General features: G+C 47.2%; 2 protein-coding genes across 2 annotated transcripts; one reads left to right on the top strand and one right to left on the bottom strand.

The window, feature by feature from the left end:
• Window positions 1-89: 89 nt before the first annotated feature.
• PSMD5 (proteasome 26S subunit, non-ATPase 5) lies at window positions 90-8,293 on the top strand. The gene is made up of 10 exons (XM_064468451.1): window positions 90-339; window positions 543-687; window positions 1,267-1,380; window positions 1,824-1,952; window positions 2,692-2,801; window positions 3,240-3,382; window positions 3,852-4,043; window positions 4,878-4,987; window positions 5,648-5,788; window positions 6,243-8,293. Exons 1-10 carry the CDS (start codon window positions 146-148, stop codon window positions 6,498-6,500), a joined length of 1,536 nt encoding a protein of 511 aa, XP_064324521.1. The 5' UTR covers window positions 90-145; the 3' UTR covers window positions 6,501-8,293.
• A 1,330-nt stretch (window positions 8,294-9,623) lies between these two features.
• On the bottom strand, window positions 9,624-11,230 carry B3GALT9 (beta-1,3-galactosyltransferase 9). Its single transcript, XM_009514094.2, has 2 exons — window positions 11,225-11,230; window positions 9,624-10,724 (listed from the first exon to the last, which is right to left on the bottom strand). The coding sequence occupies exons 1-2, from the start codon at window positions 11,228-11,230 to the stop codon at window positions 9,624-9,626; spliced, it is 1,107 nt and encodes a 368-aa protein (XP_009512389.2).
• Window positions 11,231-18,746: the final 7,516 nt, after the last annotated feature.

Genomic DNA, 18,746 nt, shown 5'->3' on the forward strand with positions numbered 1-18,746 from the left:
CCCCTCGCTCACCTGGCCAATCAGACCGCGAGGAAGGTGGAGCTAAAAGGGGCGGAGCGAGTCAGCCATTTTGTTTGTGGCGTGGCGGACGCGGAAGGTGTCCTTGGCGACGGCGCGGTGGTTGCTACGGGCGGCGGCTCTCGCGATGCTTCCCGGCGGCGCCAAGATGGCGGAGGCGGTGGCGGAGCTGCTGGAGCGGGCGGTGCGGCGCGAGGTGCCGCTGGAGGAGCTGCGGGCCCTGCGGCTCGCCGTGCAGGCCGTGCCGCCCGAGGCCCTCCGCGCCCGCCTCAGCGACGACCACCTGGGAGCGCTCTTCGCCCTCCTCAGCGTCAATGACCGGTGAGCGGCGGCCCGGCCCCGCGGGCCTGACCCGGCCCCACCGCCTCCTTTCTCCCTTTTCCCCGGAGCGGGGTGGCTCCTGCTACTACCCCGTGTCATGGTTTTAGCATGGCTCCTTCCCTCCCCTCCTTCGGCTGAGGATCTCGGAGCACCCGGCCGCGTTCCCTTCCTGAAAGACTTGGTTTTCTCTCGGTCCCGCCCAGGGAGCAGGTGTCTGTGTGTGTTTCCATCCTGGAGAGGCTCCTGCAGGCCCTAGACCCGGTTTATGTAATCCAGAACCTCAGAGAAGAGCTTCAGAAGGGGCTTTTCCACCCCGACGACTCCGTGAAAATCCTCACCATATCTCAGGTACAGGGTTTTCTCCAGGAGGAGGGGCCAGAGCTCTTGCCTTGAGCCAGGCTGGGTTAGTCCTAATCTGTTAGTGCTGTTTCATGTCCTAATTTGTGACAAAAGCGCTGCATTTTCGGACTTGTGCTCCTACGTGCTCACATAATGTTGGATAAATACTGTGCAGTATGTTGGTATATAACGTGTTGTGATGTGTCTGTTGAACATAATGTATAAAGCTATGTCTTGACAGAAGTAACTTATAAATGAATCTTCTGTCACGTGTTCTGGATAAAGCTTTCTAAGCCAGCATTGACAGCAGGTGCCATAAGAATTGAATGCAGCAACATTTTGATGTTTAGGATACTTTGCACAATATTGTGGGAACACTGAAGAGGAATATGCTGTACTATAGGTTTCAGGTCCAGCCCCCAGCTAAAAACATGGCCAGCTTGCAGCAGGCTGCTCAGGGTATTGTCCAGCTGAATTTTGAGTAGCTCCAAAAACAGTGATTCTGTAGCTGTTCCAGTACTTGAATGTCCTTATAATGGAAAGTTTGTTTTAATGTTACTTTCTGTAACTAGTTAATTATGTCTTTAGGTTGGGAGGATTGTTGAAAACTCAGATGCTGTTACAGAAATTCTCAACAATCCTGAGCTATTACGGCAAATAATAAATTGCATTGGTGGAGAGAAAATAGCAGTGGCTAAACAGGTAAGCATTGCTTTCTTTTTCTTCCTCTACAAGCCAATGTAGATACTGCACACAACACTTTTTCTACTGTGTCTGAGATGACGGCCTCTGCTCTTCTTTAGGAAAAAAAAAAGCTTACGTTGTGTGAAAGATGTTGTACGCATGAAGGTGCCTTAAGCCCAGAAATTACTTAGATGTGACAGAAAATTTACCTAGAACGGTTATCTTCCAGTAGCTATTGATGCCAAAGTGAACTCATAGATACAAATTAGATGCCAGAGGCTGGGGTTACAGTGACCATAACTAGCTCTTGTTGATCAAAAGTGAATCACAATTAAAATTTTCAATGTATAACTTGGTTTAATATGTTAGTAAAGAACATTGAAACGAAGTCTGGTTGTCTTGGATTTTCTTCTCTTTGTGGTTTTGTTTTTAGTAATAATCACCTCCTGTTTCTGCTTCAGGCCATCAAATCTCTCTCAAGAATAGCACAGACGCAAGATGGCTTAGAGGCTTTATTTGTGAGCAGTTTGTTGAGTGACTTGAAAAATGTCATGGCAACAAGTGATGTTGTGCGATACAGAGTATATGAGGTAGGGATGCAATCAACGTTAGCATTTGAATAACATGATACCACACTTCTCTTTGCCTGTAGTTCTGAATTACAGTCTGGATTTTATGGCTTGTTTTTAAATTGGTGTTCATCACTGCTTTACATGCTTTTTTTGATGTCTACATTTTGTCAGGACTAGAAAGGAGTAGGCAGAGTGCAGCAGTGTTGGCCCTCAGATAATGTCATAACTTTTCTCAGTTTATGGTACAAAAGTATCAAGTACTGTTTATCTCATTTATTTTCTAATATGTGGTCATTGGAAGGGCTATGCAGTTACTAAAGATACAATAAAATGTTTGCTTCTCTGAAAGTAAAAGTAAAATAACTGCTGTAGTGTCTTGATCTTTGGATGTGACGTACTCTTGAAACTTCTGGAGGGGGGAGAGACTGAGAGAGGGGAATGCCAAGTGTGTCAGTGTATGTATGTCAAAGGAAAAATAATATAGTTTAGCCATTCTAGAGCTTAATGGGGATAGCAGTGATGATCCTCTGAAGGTGGCTGTGAATAGAAATCAAATGCATGTGCTCTAAACTTGGAAGTCCTTATGAACTTCTTTCAGGCAAACATTTAGGTTAATTATGAAAATGTAATGAAATTCTGTGTTTAATATATATAGGGTTAGTCAGCATAATAAGGGAGATTTGGCCATTACTGTGACATGTTATTATTGTAATGTTTTTATAAACCATCCTTTTCCCCCCCCCTGTGCTTTATTTAGCTAATCATTGAGATTTCTTCGGTGTCAGCAGACTCACTAAATTACTGTGCAAACAGTGGATTAATATCAGAGTTAATTGGAGAGCTGACTGGAGATGATGTCCTGGTCAGGTATGCTGGTAGTGGGATTGCCAGTGACATTTCCCCTGTTGTTAAAACTCTGATGTTCTGTCTTAAAATAACACTCTTTAAACATGTTTGTGTGTGTTCCTCATGAAACACTTCTAAGGAAAACACTTTATCTGCCTCTTCTTAGACAGCCTTGAGTGTATAATACTGAATACTTAAATTTGAGAACAAATGTGGAGTTTCCCCAGTAGGCTCTAGTAATTGTAATGCTGGGCTGCAGTATAAATGCTTTAGAATTCTTTCCAACTATACACCCGGGGTAAGATAGCTGAGTGAGCTTGGAGGAGTGTTGGACAGTTGGGGTAGTTTGGGTTTTGTTTGGATTTTGTCTTAAGGGTAGAAAACCTGGTTTTTTCTTAATCACTGAGTACTTCAAAAACCCATCTGAAATAGGCCAAAATAACTGTTTGTCTGTTTCAGAGCGACGTGTATAGAGATGGTGACCTCGCTGGCCCATACGCCACACGGGCGCCAGTATCTTGCTCAACAAGGAATTATCGATAAAATTTCGAACATCATTGTTGGTGCAGAGTCTGATCCTTTCTCAGGCTTCTATTTACCAGGTTACATCCTGCATTTGTTTCCAGTGTTTACTGCTTGTTTTTATTAATGAGTTAAATTGAGAGGACTCTTAAGCCTCTGTTTTGAAAACTCATGTCAATTTTTGAATATTAGAACATGTATGTTGGATGTGTACAAAAAAAATGATGGACAGTCTAACACTGGAATAATATTACTCATTAACAGTGGTAGTACAGGTAAGATCTGGAGAGACTGTACTAGGTGTTTGAGGTTTGTGTTGTAGGCTTTTTTTAAATGAATTGAGGAAGACCACTATTACATTGTGAATTAAGTAACTTCCAAAATACTGGCTTATTCCTTAGTTCTGTCCTTATTCTGTTGCCTTTCACAAACAGTATTCAGACTTAACCCTAGTTTAGCGGTGAAAAAGTCTTACATTATGTATGTTTAATTTTGACATTGCTAAAGTTATTGTTCCTCCACTCTGAATGCTTTTTTTCTTAATCTCAGGATTTGTTAAATTTTTTGGAAATCTGACTGTGGTAGACAGTCCACAGCAGATCTGTGAACAATACCCTGTCTTCATGGAAAAAGTCTTTGAAATGGCAGAAAGTCATGATCCGACCATGGTTGGAGTGGCTGTGGACACGCTAGGAATCCTGGGATCCAATATGGAAGGCAAACAGGTTTTGCAGAAAACTAGTTAGTATCTTTTTTCTTTAATAAAACTTTCTCAGTGTGTCATAATAAACAAGAGTGAATGGGTTGGATGTAATAGAGAAAGGAATTGAAAAATGTATTTATCTAATAATCAAGGGTGTCTGAATAGCTGTGCTATAGCATTAAGGTGGTTTTTCTTAACTGTCTTGCCAGGCACGGCAGTGTGAAATGCCTGGCAGCTGGAATTCCGGTGTCGCAGGTGTGATTCAAATTATTCTTTTCTAGCGAGCTGCATCCTGTGAATCGTCAGTAGTTGTGTTATTTTAGATTCCCTTGTTTCTGCTGATGTCATGGCCTTCTTACCAGGATTAGAAAAGCATGAACTATCATGTAATGATGCTTTCTGTAAAGACTGCATTGTTTCTCGTTATATAGAGCTGTTCAGAGGATTCAAAGTAGGTGCTAGGCTTCTTGCTGCTAGCCCAAACTTTGAGGTTTTTAAGTGGAAAATCTATTTCTAGCTATCTAGCTAGAAATCTAGCTATTGGAGCATTGTAGAATGGGATTGAAGATTTCTATTACAAGTGTACTACGGTCCACGCTTCCCAAGATAACTGTTACCTGTGCCACGTAACTTTTTGGAAATGTTTGGATAGTCTGGAGAACCAACAAAAGCTTTGGATTTGTCTTAGATCCATATGAAGCAAAGAGACTCTTACACTGCTTTTATTATAGTGGGCCAAGAAGTTGCCTTTCTCACGTTTAATGTACAACACTTTCCTAGTTAATGTAGTATAACGTGACTGACAGGTAACTCTGTACTCCTGTAGAGGTCTAGCTGAATTAATTAAACCCACTTTGTTTTTATTTTTAAAGGGAGTAGATTTCAAAATCTGTTAAGCAGGATAGGGCACCAGGCAAAGAATGCCCCTGCGGAGTTACGACTTCGATGCTTGGATGCGATTTCATGTCTCCTTTACTTGCCTGTAAGTTTATGGTGTAGCTTGTTGTTGTCTTTTCGTCTGCAAGAATGAAATTGTTGTGCATCTGACTAATGGTGTGAAGACCTTTTGCAGCATCTAGTTTAGGTAGAAGTGGTAGCTTTCTAGTATTCTGAGTCATTAACTTTTCTGTTTTGAAACTCCCCAATTTATTTGTTTGCTTTAAGTTTGAGTTTGTTTTGTAAGAAGCCAGGTGTCCTGAAATCTGTTTATAAAACATGAAGCCAAGGCATCATTTGCAAGGGAATAAGTAAACAGTTTGATCTCCTTGTGCTTTAAAGACGTAGTGCCAAACTGCTCTAATCCCTGTGTGTGTTCATTAGATCCGGTGATCTGGTTTTAATAGTGTAGCTCTAAATGAGTGAGTAAGCCATCTTCGTTTGTCTGGCAGGACTGCGCTCCAGCGCAGCACTTGTCTCATATCAAAATCAATTTATGTAAATCTGTCCTCCAAGCTAAAGGAAATATAGAGGCAATTTCTTCATTCATGAAAATAAGTTGAAAATTTAAACTATTTCAGTCTAATCTGCTGGTGGTTTGTTTTAAATAACTTCCTTAACTATTGAACATATACTTAAAACTTGAAAGCTTTTCATAATCCTCATCAAGATCTCTCATTTCTGTACACTTCTCTGATGCATGTAGCCAGAGCAGCAGACGGAAGACCTTTTAAGAATGACTGAATCATGGTTCACATCCTTGTCTAGCCAGCCGTTGGAGCTCTTCAGGAGCATCAGTACTCAGCCGTTCCCTGATCTCCACTGTGGGGCTTTACGGGTATTTACGGTAAGTGCTCTTTGTTTTTAGAGATCAAGCAGTGAATTGTAGTACCATTCAGTCACAAACAAAATGGTCTGAAATAAGGCCTTTTTCATTGTGCCCCACGTGCATTCCCCATTTGAGTGATGCAGCAGACGTGTCATGTCTGTAATGCTTTTCTTATAAATTGGGAGAGTATAAAAAAGGCACAGCTATGCTCTAGGGTGCTGCTTTGATTTCAGAGGCACTGCTGGATAATTCACTTAACTTGAAAGATAACCACTGAGCTGTACTTGTTTTCCAGTTTTAAACCCTGCTGCTTGATTTGAGTGGTGGTTGTGTAACTCCTGTGTAGAATGAATACCCCATTTCTTCTTTTTTGTTCCTTGGTTGTTTGCTTAACAGCCTACTGTGTAACTGGTTTTGGGGCTTTTTAAAATAAGGTGTTTCCCCCTACCCTCTCTTCTGTCTTCATGTTTAGGCTATTGCAAATCAACCGTGGGCCCAGAAGATGATGCTTGCCAGTCCAGGGTTTGTGGAGTACATTGTAGACAGATCTGTGGAGCCTGACAAAGCTTCAAAGGATGCCAAATATGAACTGGTTAAGGCCCTCGTAAACTCTAAAACAATCGCGGAGATCTTTGGAAATCAGTATTACTTGAGGCTTAGGGCTTACTTGCGTGAAGGCCCTTATTATGTCAAGGCAGTTTCTACTACAGCTGTGGAAGGAGCAGAATAATGTCATTGATGTCTTGGTTCCCCTTCTTGCAAGCCATGTTACTGAAAGAGGTGTTAAAATATAAGGTGTAAAGACTCCCACACTGGAGTCTCTTTTACGTTGTCTCTTTAAAGGATTGTGAAGCACCTCAACTCTATTTGAAATGAGTCACGAGAGCAAATCAAAACCTATAGGGCACAGCATAATTTCCGGTAGAATGTCATGGCAGAAGTTCTCTGTGTACTGTCGTGAGACAAGCAGCCAAGGTAAGCGCTCTGTCCACTGCTGACTGTGTTATTTTGCAGAAACTCTCGGTGTTCAGTCAAACTGTTCTTGGTTTGGAGCTCCTATTGTGCTTTCTCAGTAGATCACAGTTCAATTAAAAAAACAAATGCCAAACACAATGAGGTTTGTAACCTCAGATGCTGCCATAGTTTGTTTCTTTTTTTTAAATTTTTTTAAAAATATCTGCCGAAGTTGGCACTCGCATGAAACGTACTCTTTTAGCCAGTCATATTCTGTAAGAAACACTGTTGGTAAGGACACGCTACTAACGTTCTGTCCACATGAGGGAGTGCGAACTGGGCTCCCTTCTCTTTTCACCTTGCTGGATGTAAGTCTTGTTTGAATAAATAATCCTAAATATTGTTTACATCATATGCTGAGGATAAAACAAAGCTTTTAGCCCTTTTGAAAACTAGCAAGTGCAAGCTCTAGTGTATAAAACCAAATTGGGAGCTTTGTCTTCCTTGCGACTTTGTATGGCAGCTCAGTTCACTTGCTCAGGAGCAGCATGACCTATAGCACTACAAGTCTACTTCAGAACCAAATCTTGAATTGTTTACACTATTTAACAGAGCTAAAATTTTTTAAGTGTTATTTAAAAAAACCTATGACTTTAGTTGCCAGAGTTAAAATAAAAGGGGTAAGGAGGTAAAGCTTTCATGTTATGGGGCACAAACTGAGTTAGTAATCTGGAAATGCAGTGCCTTTCGAAGCGGTGTCTCTTCCCGTGAAGACGATCAGCTAGCTGCGGATGAGATGCGAGACCAGCTGGGCGCTCTAGCGATGTGTGGTGTGTCTTTGTCCATAAAACAGAGGCTGCAATGTACTTTATACAAAAGCTTTCTATTATTTTTTTTGAGGACATAAGAAACAAATCTGAGGAATAGCTGGGAGGAGCATAATAAAACATGAAATTACTACTTTTGGGCTTATTTTCATAGCATGCCAAGTCAGGTGTACCTGTATGGAAAGTACTCGCCCGGTGGCCTTGCTCTGCCAAGTGAAGCAGGATGATCTTGTCACGCAGTAACTATTTTCTCACTTGTAGTAGCTTCGAGCTGTGGCAGAGGCGATGGTATTGCCTGCCAGAAATTGCTGGCAAGGAGTCGAAGTGGACTCGGAGGAGCAGGGCAGTTGAGGAACATCCCTTCGTGTTTAATAGGCTATCTGAATGCAGGTGATGTGCCTTGTTGCTTATGATCTAGTATGTACAAAAGTTGTCATCCAGCACTGTACTACAGCTGCCGCTTTCATCTTAGATGCGTATAATAAACATCTGCTCGTGAGAAACACAGTGCACAGTCTCATTTGTGAACAGACAGAGCACAGAAGCTTCCTGAATCCTTCATCTGGAAAAAAACATGAAAGCTCTAAAAAGGAAATGAAAAGGAGTATGGAAGTCCTTAGTTTGCGCTTGTATTGGACATTTCAGCTTTGTTATTTTAGGTGGCTTTGTGCGCTGGTAGCTCTGAGCTGTATGCTAAAATCTCAGTAAAAGAAATCGATATATAAATCTTTTCTGCAATTCATGAGTCTGTTCCATGTGTGTTTTCAGCCATTACTTTTGAAGGCTACTCCGTGCACGAAGTTGTTAGCATCTGCTTTGCCTGGTGCATCTGCCAAATACAGTATTTTAGAACACACAGATATGTCAAACAAGTGGATTTTTTATATGTGCACATATGCTTTATTTTGTTGAGCTTTGAGCTCAACATTCCAATTAGGGAATAAGTGTCTGATCAATTATTATTCACGTGTGGTTCCCTACCCATCCCGTATACACCAGCAACCTGTAAACCACAGGGCAGTATCTTCTGTACAATGGAAAAACTTAAGTGTGTTGTCCCTGTCCTTCCCCCTGTATAAAGTAACAGGTGGAGAAAATTGAGGAAAAAACAGAAATGGAGTGATGGAGAATGAGAAACTTGATGAATTTAGCTTAAATAAGAAAAACCAACAAAAAACCCCCAAACCAAAGCCCATCATTTGACCCTGGCTAACAAGCAGCCTAACTTGGTACTTAAGAATTATGGATCCTTCAGCGCACAGTCACGGTGGGAGGAGCAGGTGGGACCTCTACTGCGGGTCTGTCGCAGCAGCAGCACAAATCTGTCGGGCTAGTCTGACTGCTGAAAGAGCTGCTACGGAGAGTTAGTCTGGGGGATGCGGGCGTGGGAGGGGTTGTCCTCTGTGGCCAGCTCCTGATTCGGGGAGGTCTTGCATGTAGAGCAAGGCTGGTGTTACCAGGACGCCGGTGAACTTGTTCTGGCTTTGCTGCTGATGCTCTTCTCCAGCGTAACGTTCTGGCGTTGAGCTGCTCGCGTCAGTGTTTCTCTGACACCACGGCTGACAGAAATATAAGATTCTTTAAAGGTAATTTAGATTTCTTGCCTAGAATCTCCCCAGGCTATTTACCTAAGCAATTTCCGCGATGGTTCAATGTCCGTTCCCACTCTAAGCTGTTCTGTAGTCTCACTGGCGCTGTAAAAGCGACTGCTCAGGAGTAGCTTCCTTTTGTGGACGGAAAGATTCTCCTTTGTTACAAAACACTGTGGAAGTAGGTGATGCCTCACTGAGATGAAGAAAATGCAGGAGTCTATTCAGCATAAGGTAGAGGAATTCAGAAGTCTGGAAAACACTGGCTACAACGTTTCTTGGAATACTCCTTTTTACTTGTATGTGGGCACTTGTAGGTACTTAAGGTAGCTGGAGTACATCCACTTCTCTTGCTGCTGTAACAGTAGCACTGAGAATTCATTTGCTGTTGAAGGGAAGAGAGCTAACTTTGAGAGGAGATCGTTATTACTGAATGTTAACAGGATAAGCTGGAAAAAACAATTCAGACCTGCTTTGCAAAAGTTAATCGGAGAAATGAAGAACCTCATTTTTAATTCTATCCAAGTTAAACTGTTTGAACTTATCAATATAGGTGAAAACCTTGCAGGACACCAGACCATAGTAAGTTTCCAGTAATGAGCAGTCTTTCCCATTGCTTGTTTCCTTCCAATCTTTAAATAATTCATCCTCTTTCATGTTGGAAGAGGTGAAAATGAATTTATAGCAGCATCGATTATAGCTGATGTGCTTCTCCCCAGAAAATCGAGAGCTGTGAATGGGAGCAATGCCAGCTCTTTTAGCACAGATTCCGACAAAGATATCGGGGGGCACCGAGACCGGCACCTCCTTGGCGGCCACGTACACCTTGCGAGCAACGTCCTGGGACATGACGAAAGCGCTCCCGTCGCAGTAATCTGGGTAAAACTCTTCTGAGTATTGATGGATGGGAACAAAGGCGGGGCTTTCGGGGTCCCTGTTGGGTGTGCCTTGATGAATGACCCTCCCAATGTAGATGTCTTCTAGTTGTGTTAAGCTAAGCAAGTATCCAGCCAGACTTGGAATACCGACAAACACGTCTTCATCTGTTTTAAGAATATACCTTGCATGGGGACAGAAAGTCACTGTCCACTCCACGATCATCAACACCTTCTGTGTCTGCGTCTCGGGAGAATCAATGAAACTGCCTTCAATAATGTCTCTGTGCTTTTGAGACTCTTCATTGATCTCCAGCTGGCTGGTTAACGAGGCCGGCTTTCCTAAAGCAAACAGGGTAAGGACAGCATAACCTCTGGTGTCTGTCACGTTGCCCCACGTCTGCCTGATCACGTTGCGCCTTGTCCTGTTTTCTGGGCTACTGCAGACAAGAACAAGCAAAAATATCTCTTGATCGGAGCATGTTGCTGCACTGCTGACAGTGTAAGAGAGATTGGCCTTTAGGGGGTCCATAGCTAGCTTCCTGGCCCTCTCCCTGATTTCGAGAGTCTTTGCGTCAGTGTAAGAAAGAGGTAATGACCGCAGGAAGTATTCTTCCAGTAAATCTGCTCCAAAAAGCAGCACGTGGAAAAGCAAGACGTTAAAGAGGATGAAGCACCACTGGTGAGTCCGGAGCCTGCAGAGTGTCAGCTGGGGAAGAAAAGAGGTGGATGCTGAATTCTCTTGCTACTAGAACAGAAAGGCTTTCCTTCATTTTATAATATATTCATGCAAAACAATCACAGCTTTTAGACTGTGGTCTTTTTATTATTAGTGTGAGGCTCTTTTCCTCCTAGAAACTTAAGCAGTCTTTGTGGCATGGTGAGATCCCAAGCTGAGAAGGACATCACCGTGCTGTAGTTCAGAAGGCTTCTTTCTGTGCATCCATGCATGGAAATGCTGAGGAATAACTCACTATTCATATTTTCTGACTGTGTTTTAACCTGTTACTGAAGGCCTGAGATGCCACTGAGGACCTGTAACATTAATATGTGTCCTCAAAGGAGAGCCTTTAGTACTTGGCCTGACAGCACCGTACAAAAGCTGGCAGGGTAAGAAGCCGAAGGGAAAGCTGTCATCCCCACTGTCCAGAGGGAACAGCCTCTCACTAGCCTCCGTGCTGCAGCTGAGCAAGGAGCCAAAGCACTTACCTGCATGGCGGTGGGAGGTCTCCCTGCAGCAGGGTCTGTGTTCGCAGCGGAGGCAATTTCTCCCCGGCAGAGGCTTACAGGACAGCGTCTGTATCTGGGTCTGCAGGATACAGTTACTGCCCAGTACCTGGAGACTACGGCTTCCACCTCACCTGCCTGCGGGGAGGAAAGGTGATCCCAGGGGATGATCATGTTGCAGTTGCATAAAACACAAAGCAAGCAAAACTCTAGCTTTTCCCCTTATTAATTTCTGACACAGGTGGTTGGGTCTCTGAGAAATAAAGAAGTGAAACGACTGCTAGGGCTTGCTTGCTGGAAGGGGTTCTCTGGTACTCTTGTGAAGCTGTGCTAGGTCTGCCAGTTTGGTTTTTTTTACAGCTGTGCCATTTTGGTGTTGGTTCCCCCGTGCAGGGCAGTTGACCCCTGTGCTGAGCCCTTTGCATCTCCTGAGACGGAGCTTTGGTGTGTGAACTTGTGGGTTTGCCTTGCGTGGGATCCCCATGGGCACAGAGGACACCCGAGGGCTCTCGTCACTGCTGGGCCGGGCTGTCTCTAGCACAAGGGGAGTGGGCTGGGCAGGGAGAGGGGTAGGAAGCGGTTTTCTCTGTGCTGGGGTTGCAGCTGCAGGAGCTGTGCCCCTGCTCCAGGCAAGGCACCTTGCTTGGCTCTCTTGACGTCCCTAGAGCTGAGGAAGTGCAGGGCATCGTTTAATACCAGGCGTGTTTTCAATGGGCCCCTGGGAGCAAGGCATGAAGAAAGGGCTGTGTGTGGGGAGCTGATAGTGCTGAGCCAGAGGGCCCATGGCCAGGAGGTTGGGGATGTTTTGGTGTGTCCCCTCAGATCTTGCCCCTCCAGCATCCATTTACTGAGGCAGGGATGTGAACCCTCACGAGCTGTGTTGGATGGTCCTTGGCTTTCTGCCCGCACAACATCATTCTGTGGCTTTAAATGACTATATGGTTTATGCTTTTGTGGTGGTTGCACGTCCTGGTGAAGAGCTGTGGTGATCCAGCCCTGGACAGGCTCCTGCCTTCGGCGGGGACCTCGGCTGCACCAGAGCCTCCGTGTGTTAATGTTGGCACAGCCGCGGGCTGCGCTGGAGCTGACTGGCCTGGGGAGCCGCAGGGGACTGGAAGTGCTGGAGGGGGAAGTGCCAAAGACACCACAAACAGGATGGAGGTGTCAGCAGGGGTGAGAGTTGGGTTTGGCAGCAGGTCTGCAAGCCGTGGGGCCTGTGGAGCACTGCGGGGGGAGGGGGGCTTGTGGGTCCCCAGCAGCCCCCAGGAGAGGGTTGGAGGGGGGGTGTGGATGGCAGTAATGATGCTGTGTGATGGGCAAATCGTGGCGGGAGGTGTCAGCCTTCATCAGCACAGGCATGGGAACTCCAGCCTCTGTGTGAGAGCAGAGAGATTGTGATATTTTTTATTATTTTATTTTGAAAACCTTTTCCTATGGGTAAGGGTGCATTTCTGTTCCTGCATCCTTGGGCGAAAGGGTGCAAGGAAGACGCAGCATTGCTGTAGTTTGCCTTAGCCACGTGCCTTGCGAGGGGTCAGGGTGTGGTGCTCTGACTGTTGCAGTCCTCCCTGAAGCATCCTTTGGGGATCCTGCATCAGCCAAATGTCCCAGGGAGATGGAGAAGAGCTTTGATTTCTGGCTTGGGGTGACCCAGGGTTAATCCCCCAGGTCTGGCTGGCTGCCTCAGCTCTCCCAGTCCCTGCCCTTGGGTTTGGGGCAGTGTGGGGAGACAGTTCCCATGGGTTCTGGGAAATCTGCATTGCTGTAGGAAACGTCTGGAATTACTGAAGAAACCAGATTCCCAGAATGTGGTCACAGCTTGGAAGTGCATCGTGCCTGCCTGAAAGACAGCCCAAGCACACAGAGCATGTGTGTCCCAACACAGACCTCGGCTTTAGGCTCACCAAAACCGGGAAAAACTCCTTTCACGGAGCTTGTGTGTCAGCTGGGATACAGCTTCGTCTGGACCAGCCTCACAATCATTGTAATCCTTGCAGAAGTTGTGCTTTGAAGCTTGGCGAGCTGTCAGCACGGGAAGTGTCAGTTAAATGTGTTCTCTGAAAGAAAAGCTAATAAGGAAATATTTTTTTATGTATAATACTACAGCACTATAGCCCCAGATACCCATTCTGGGGGAAAAAGAAAATTCCTCCTTTGAAGATGCTTTGTCTCCAGCTAAACCATTTAATAGGCAAATAAATACTAGCATTTGAAACCACTTCCATTAAAAATATTGGCTTTCCCAATTGTGCGTTTTTAGAATAATAATAAAACCCACATGTGTATCATCCCTGTTGCAATTACACACAGCGTGGTGCTTGCAGTACTTCTGAAGTCATTTCTTTAGCACTGCTTTGTGGTGGCAGCAGGAACTTCAAACGGTCGCTGATACCGCATGTGTAAGATTAGCGCTATCCAACCACAGCCGGGGCGCGGGCAGCTCTCGGACGTGTGGTTTTGTTTATCTGAAGAGCCTGGCTGAGTCCCACTGGGAGAAAGCTGAGGAACAGAAACAAAAAGACTGCTGAAAGGTAAAATAACCAATCTGGAGTGCCACAAACCCCCTCGGCTCCAGGGAGTTTGCCTAGAGGTGATCCCCCCATCACCTTTAAAACCCAGGCTTCGGGCAAACGTAACACGCAGCAGCTTGTGTATGACCTTATCTCACTTTTCAGATGGGCAAAGTCAAATGTGTTCAGGGAAACCTCACTCCCAGTGAGAGCCAAGAGTTTCCAGGAGAGGAGTGAATGCAGGGCCCCAGAGTGGCTGAAGTCGGGTCAGTCTGGGGAAGGGGGTGCTGTTCCTACTGCTTCACTTAAACCCTGAAAAATCCTCTGGGTGTAAATTAGGGAAACAACTGGGAAAGCAGGTTTTCCTGAGCCACAGGGCTATAATTTGCTTTATGAAAGATGTTTTGCTTAAATTTTATGTCCAAGTAAACCTTATGGGAGCAGGGATGTACCAATAACACCGTAAACAACTTGACCTACCATATGAACAGTGAGTGTTTAGACAGAAGGATGTTTGGAGTTTGGGTTTGACTTTTTGGAGAGGACAGGGCCCTGAACTCCTGTGGTACCCAAAGATAAGGGCAGAGATGCCCAGAGGGTGGTGGGAGATGCTGTTGAGCTGGACGAGCTTGGGGCCGGCACTGCGGGGTGGGCAGCCGTGGTGCAGTGTGCCGCAGGGGAGCAGCCGTACCCGCAGCTTCTTAAAATGTCTCTTAAAGTCTCCTGGCTTCCCTCCCAACGCTGTGAACATTTGGAAAGGGGGAGCAGAGCCCGGCTTGCTTCAGTTCTGCTCGGCTCTGCTTCATGAAAATGCGAAGGCTTTGGATGACGCACTGTTCTCAGGCGATGGCGCAGGCGAGGGCGGGCGGATGGGGTTTGTTGGGGAAAAATGGTGAAAATCGGTTTTTCCAATGTACATTTGCTCCAATATAACAGCCTGAGTTCTGCCTGCCCCAGGTGTCCATGCGGTTGCTCCGTGCCACATGCCATTCTTCCCTGCAGGGGGGAGACCCCTCTCCATCCCCACCACGGTCCCCCCGTTCCCAGGCTTTTCCCAAAAGCCGGGTTGATTCCCACAGGCAGGCTTTCAAATCTCTCAGCTGCTCCTGCCCCAGTGATGTGCCGGATCCTATCTGTGTAGCCACAGGCTACCTGTAGCCCACCCGTAGGCAGGTGGTTTTTCTCACTCAATGGCCTCTTTCCACGAGGCACTCCCCATGCCCTCACGAAGCTGCTTGTCTTATTTTAAAGGTCAGAGATGGCCCCTGCCACAAGGCATCCTCCGGCAGCCCCGCCAGTCCCCAGCCGGGATGCTCCTGGGAGCACAAAGCACCGTCCCTCTGTTTCAGACCCTGCCCAAAGGGTCCCCTGTATTTACAACCTGCCTTTTGCAGTGTTTCACCAGCGCACGAAGACCCGACAGCATGAGAAGCTGGGAAGGGACTTGTCTGGTTTTTAATAGCAGCATCAGTTGCAATAAATAAAGGGAGAGAATTGTTGTGGTCTTAGTCACCTAATAGCAATGCTTTTGCTTAAAGATATGATTCAGCTCTTGCAGACACTTCACCTTAAGTTCTCCACGAGGCTTGGGAAATGATGGCAGAGGTTTTATAAGTTACACAGTGTGCATTTCATTTGGGTTTTAATATTTAACATCCCTTCAGGTGTTAAACATAAGTAGAAAACAAAAACAAGCTAACAAACCAGAGCACTGACGCAGTACACAAATAGATTAGCTGCTCCTGGAACACAAATGAGGGTGCCTTTTCTTCCCATTTAATGGCTTGGTTGACTAGGTTAAAAACACGTTTTTATAGCCAAGTTCCTAGCATTCATTTTTTCTTTGCATACATCAGTCTTGGAGTTACAGAGCTCTATCTTTTTGTATGGGTATGTTTGATTATTGCTTCTTGAGTTTAATGACAGCTTTGACAACTAAGTACCGCTATATTCCGTGATAAAGACAGCTGAAACCCTCTGAGCGTTCTGTAAGTGCTGCATTCAGCCTCGGAAATACCAAGCTAAATATAAGCTGAATGGAGAGAGCACGAGCTTGTGAAAAATGTCGAGTCGCGAGGCCACGGGTCTCCAGCCCTTGGGCTGAGCTGGTTCTTGAGAGGTGGTCTCCCTGCCAAGGCGTCGACAGAAAAGCTGCCTGTTTTGCAGTGGACCAGAAGTTTTCCCCTCGTTATTCATTTTCACAGTGAGCTGTGCAGGTTACTTTGCCTTGCCCTTTCATTCCCTGAAGTTAGACGCAGGCTGCATTTGTGCCTGGCAAATCTAGATTTCATGTGAAATTCATTTGTCACGCACAACATCCGAACCATTTGAGTCTTGTGCCAAGCTCCGCTTTGATTGAATTCAGTCCATGCTTTGACAATATTTGCAACTGGGAGCAGATCAGGTGTTGCTGTGCCTGACTCCACGGCCGCTCTGTAGCTGCAGCGACACTGGGCAGCAACCTGGGACATTCCTTCTGGGAGCTCCTTGCCCTAGGCTTGACGGGGGTGCATGTGTGTGTGTGATGTACCCCAAAATACAAAGCTTTCCCAAGGTTGTGGAGGGGAACAGGAGCTGAGTGCAGGTCCCAGGGCTCGTGCAGTGCCCCAGCCCATCTTCTCCAGGTCCCATGGCACTGGATGGATCCAGCTGCGCTCCAGCCGTATGGACCTGGGGGTGCCCCAGGGATGGGGGGGGGCTGCAGTCCCCCAGCCGTGGCCAAGGCTCCTGCCGGCGAGGCCATTCCCCATTGCCTTCCTGGCAGGGGGTTATGGGGGACCTCGAGCAGGGCAAAGATACCCTCTGACCCGAATACTCATTTGGTGCTGGAGCACCACGGTGTGCTGGACTTGGGTAACGTGTTCCTCAGAAGATGACTTTCTCTCTCTCTCTCTCGCCTCTGACTCATCCCACCGTTACCTCCCACAGATTTATTTATTGCTCTCCCAGACACAGAAACAGCAAAGTTGAGTCTCCGTCGCCCTATGCCAGGCCCCTCCTACGGGCAGCCGGGGGCAGCCGTGCCTTCCCCCACGCGCAGCCCTTGAGGGGTCACAGACTGGGGGTTTGCCTCTCCTGGGAGCCCCGCGCAAGCTCCCCCACGCCGCTCCCTGAGCCTGGCTCTGCTACGGCGAGCTCCTGTGCGTGCATGTACAGCAGGCGGCCGTGCAAATGGCACTCGGCATCCCTGGGAGTGCCCGTTCCCCAGGGCTGCGCGCTCCCTGCCCGGGCGGGGGGCAGCCCTGGGGGCCACGAGCTCTCGCCCGCTCCGGGGTGCGGAGGGGGATGCTGGGATGCTGAAGGGGCTCCCCAGCAGAGCCGTGGGGGCTGAGGGAGGTGAGAGGAGGAGGCACGGTGTTGCAGTAGGTACATGAAATCCTGGTTAATTTTACTTTTTGTTTATAAGACGACTGTTGGGAAACAAGGAGTTGTAGCATCGCTGGCATTTTGGTGAGCGCTGCAGCTGAAGGCAGGGAGGACTGTCTCAGTCAGGCCCACGCCTCCAAGATGCCAAATGGTGCCTTTGCTGAGAGCACTGCCCTGCCTGCCTTCCCCCCTTGGCTTTGGGAAGCACAGGGCAGGTATTCACAGCACCCTACCTGACCCCCACGGCTTCTTCTGGCGCTGAAAGGCCAAGTGACTGCAATATAGAACTGATTAAAGATGATGTTAAATCACATCAGCTGGGAAGACACAGTCTTTGTGACATGGTAGTGCTGGCTGGGACCTAAAAGGCCTAAAAGATTTTCCAGAGAGAGGTGAATTTTGCTGCTGTTGATCTTGGAAGGGCACGGACAGAGGGGAAGGGCAGCACCTCTGGTCGGTGCCCAGATGGGTAGGTGGAAACACCTGTGAAGAGAGTCCCCAAAATTACCCAAAGGCAGGAGAAAATGCTTTGGGGAGGAGGGAGAGCACTCAGCCTGCCTTGCTTTTTGTGAAGAAAAGGAAGAGGTGTTTTGTGTTGCAATATGTTTTCATGAGGAGAAAGTGCAGGATAAAAGCAGACTCTTGATCTAGTGGGGAGAGGCAGGCTTTGCCGCGGCTGGAAACTGCAGTCAGACAAATCCTCGTCAGGAGGAGGGGGTGCGGCTGACTAACGAGGGAGGCAGCGTGTGGGGAAGCCACGGGAACGAAGAACCGAGGGAGGGAGATGTGGTGATCTCAGCATCCACAAATGCCTGCCTGGAGGTCGGACGGTGCCAGGGGTTGCCAGGGGTGGGATGCCACCACCTCCGTGTGCCAGGGAAGGGACTGGAAGACAGGATCAGCCCCTCTGGGCTCCGGCACCGCCAGTTATCCTCTGACAAGGGAGAGTGTGACACGGTCTTGCCTGGCTCAAGCGTGGCACCACGAGGGAGCCGAAATCCAACACGGACCCTGGCGTGAGAGTCCACCTTTCCCAAAGGCACCACCCAGCTCCCAAATGCATCCAGCCGTCCGGGCTCCTACCTTGGGTTTAGGACAAGACCAGACTGTGCTCTGCTGAAAGGCAGAGGAAGGACAAGCGAGCTTAGCCTGGGGGTCGACACTGCTCCCACGACAGCCAACGTCAGAGTGTAAATAAGACCCATCCCTGTTTTACAATACATGCTATGCCCTGAAATACTTTCTGGAGTTAAATGATAGCAGGGCAAGAAAAAAATAACCGGTGGGGAAGGAAGGAAAGTATTTTGCCTTTTATTCTGTAAACTACAGGTTGTAAAGTGGTTCGTTACGGAGGGTCCTCTTGTACGTGGTCAGCGGGAGAGGCAGCAGAGACCAGAAGTCCCGTGGAGCAGCAGGGATGATCTGTGCTGGAGCTGGGATCAGTCCCCAGGCAGGGCCTCTCCTTTCTCAGGTAGGATCCCACCAAGAGCCATCACTGGGACAGCCTGTCCCTGTGCCCAGTGACCGGGCCTCTGCCCTGGCATCGCCCCTGCTCTGCGCGGGGACTGGGGAGGCACCAGCACCCTTCCAGGCACAGCTCCACGGCTGGTCCATCGCTGGTGGCAGCA

The sequence above is a fragment of the Phalacrocorax carbo genome, chromosome 18 (genome assembly GCF_963921805.1).
Source record: "Phalacrocorax carbo chromosome 18, bPhaCar2.1, whole genome shotgun sequence".
Classification (NCBI taxonomy): Eukaryota; Metazoa; Chordata; class Aves; order Suliformes; family Phalacrocoracidae; genus Phalacrocorax; species Phalacrocorax carbo.

Bases quoted from the DNA above. Each gene is read 5' to 3' on its own strand.
- PSMD5 (XM_064468451.1), top strand. From the start codon at position 146: ATGCTTCCCGGCGGCGCCAAGATGGCGGAGGCGGTGGCGGAGCTGCTG. The intron at 1,381-1,823 runs GTAAGCATTGCT...TTTCTGCTTCAG, and splicing joins AAATAGCAGTGGCTAAACAG to GCCATCAAATCTCTCTCAAG. The intron at 2,802-3,239 runs GTATGCTGGTAG...TGTCTGTTTCAG, and splicing joins GGAGATGATGTCCTGGTCAG to AGCGACGTGTATAGAGATGG.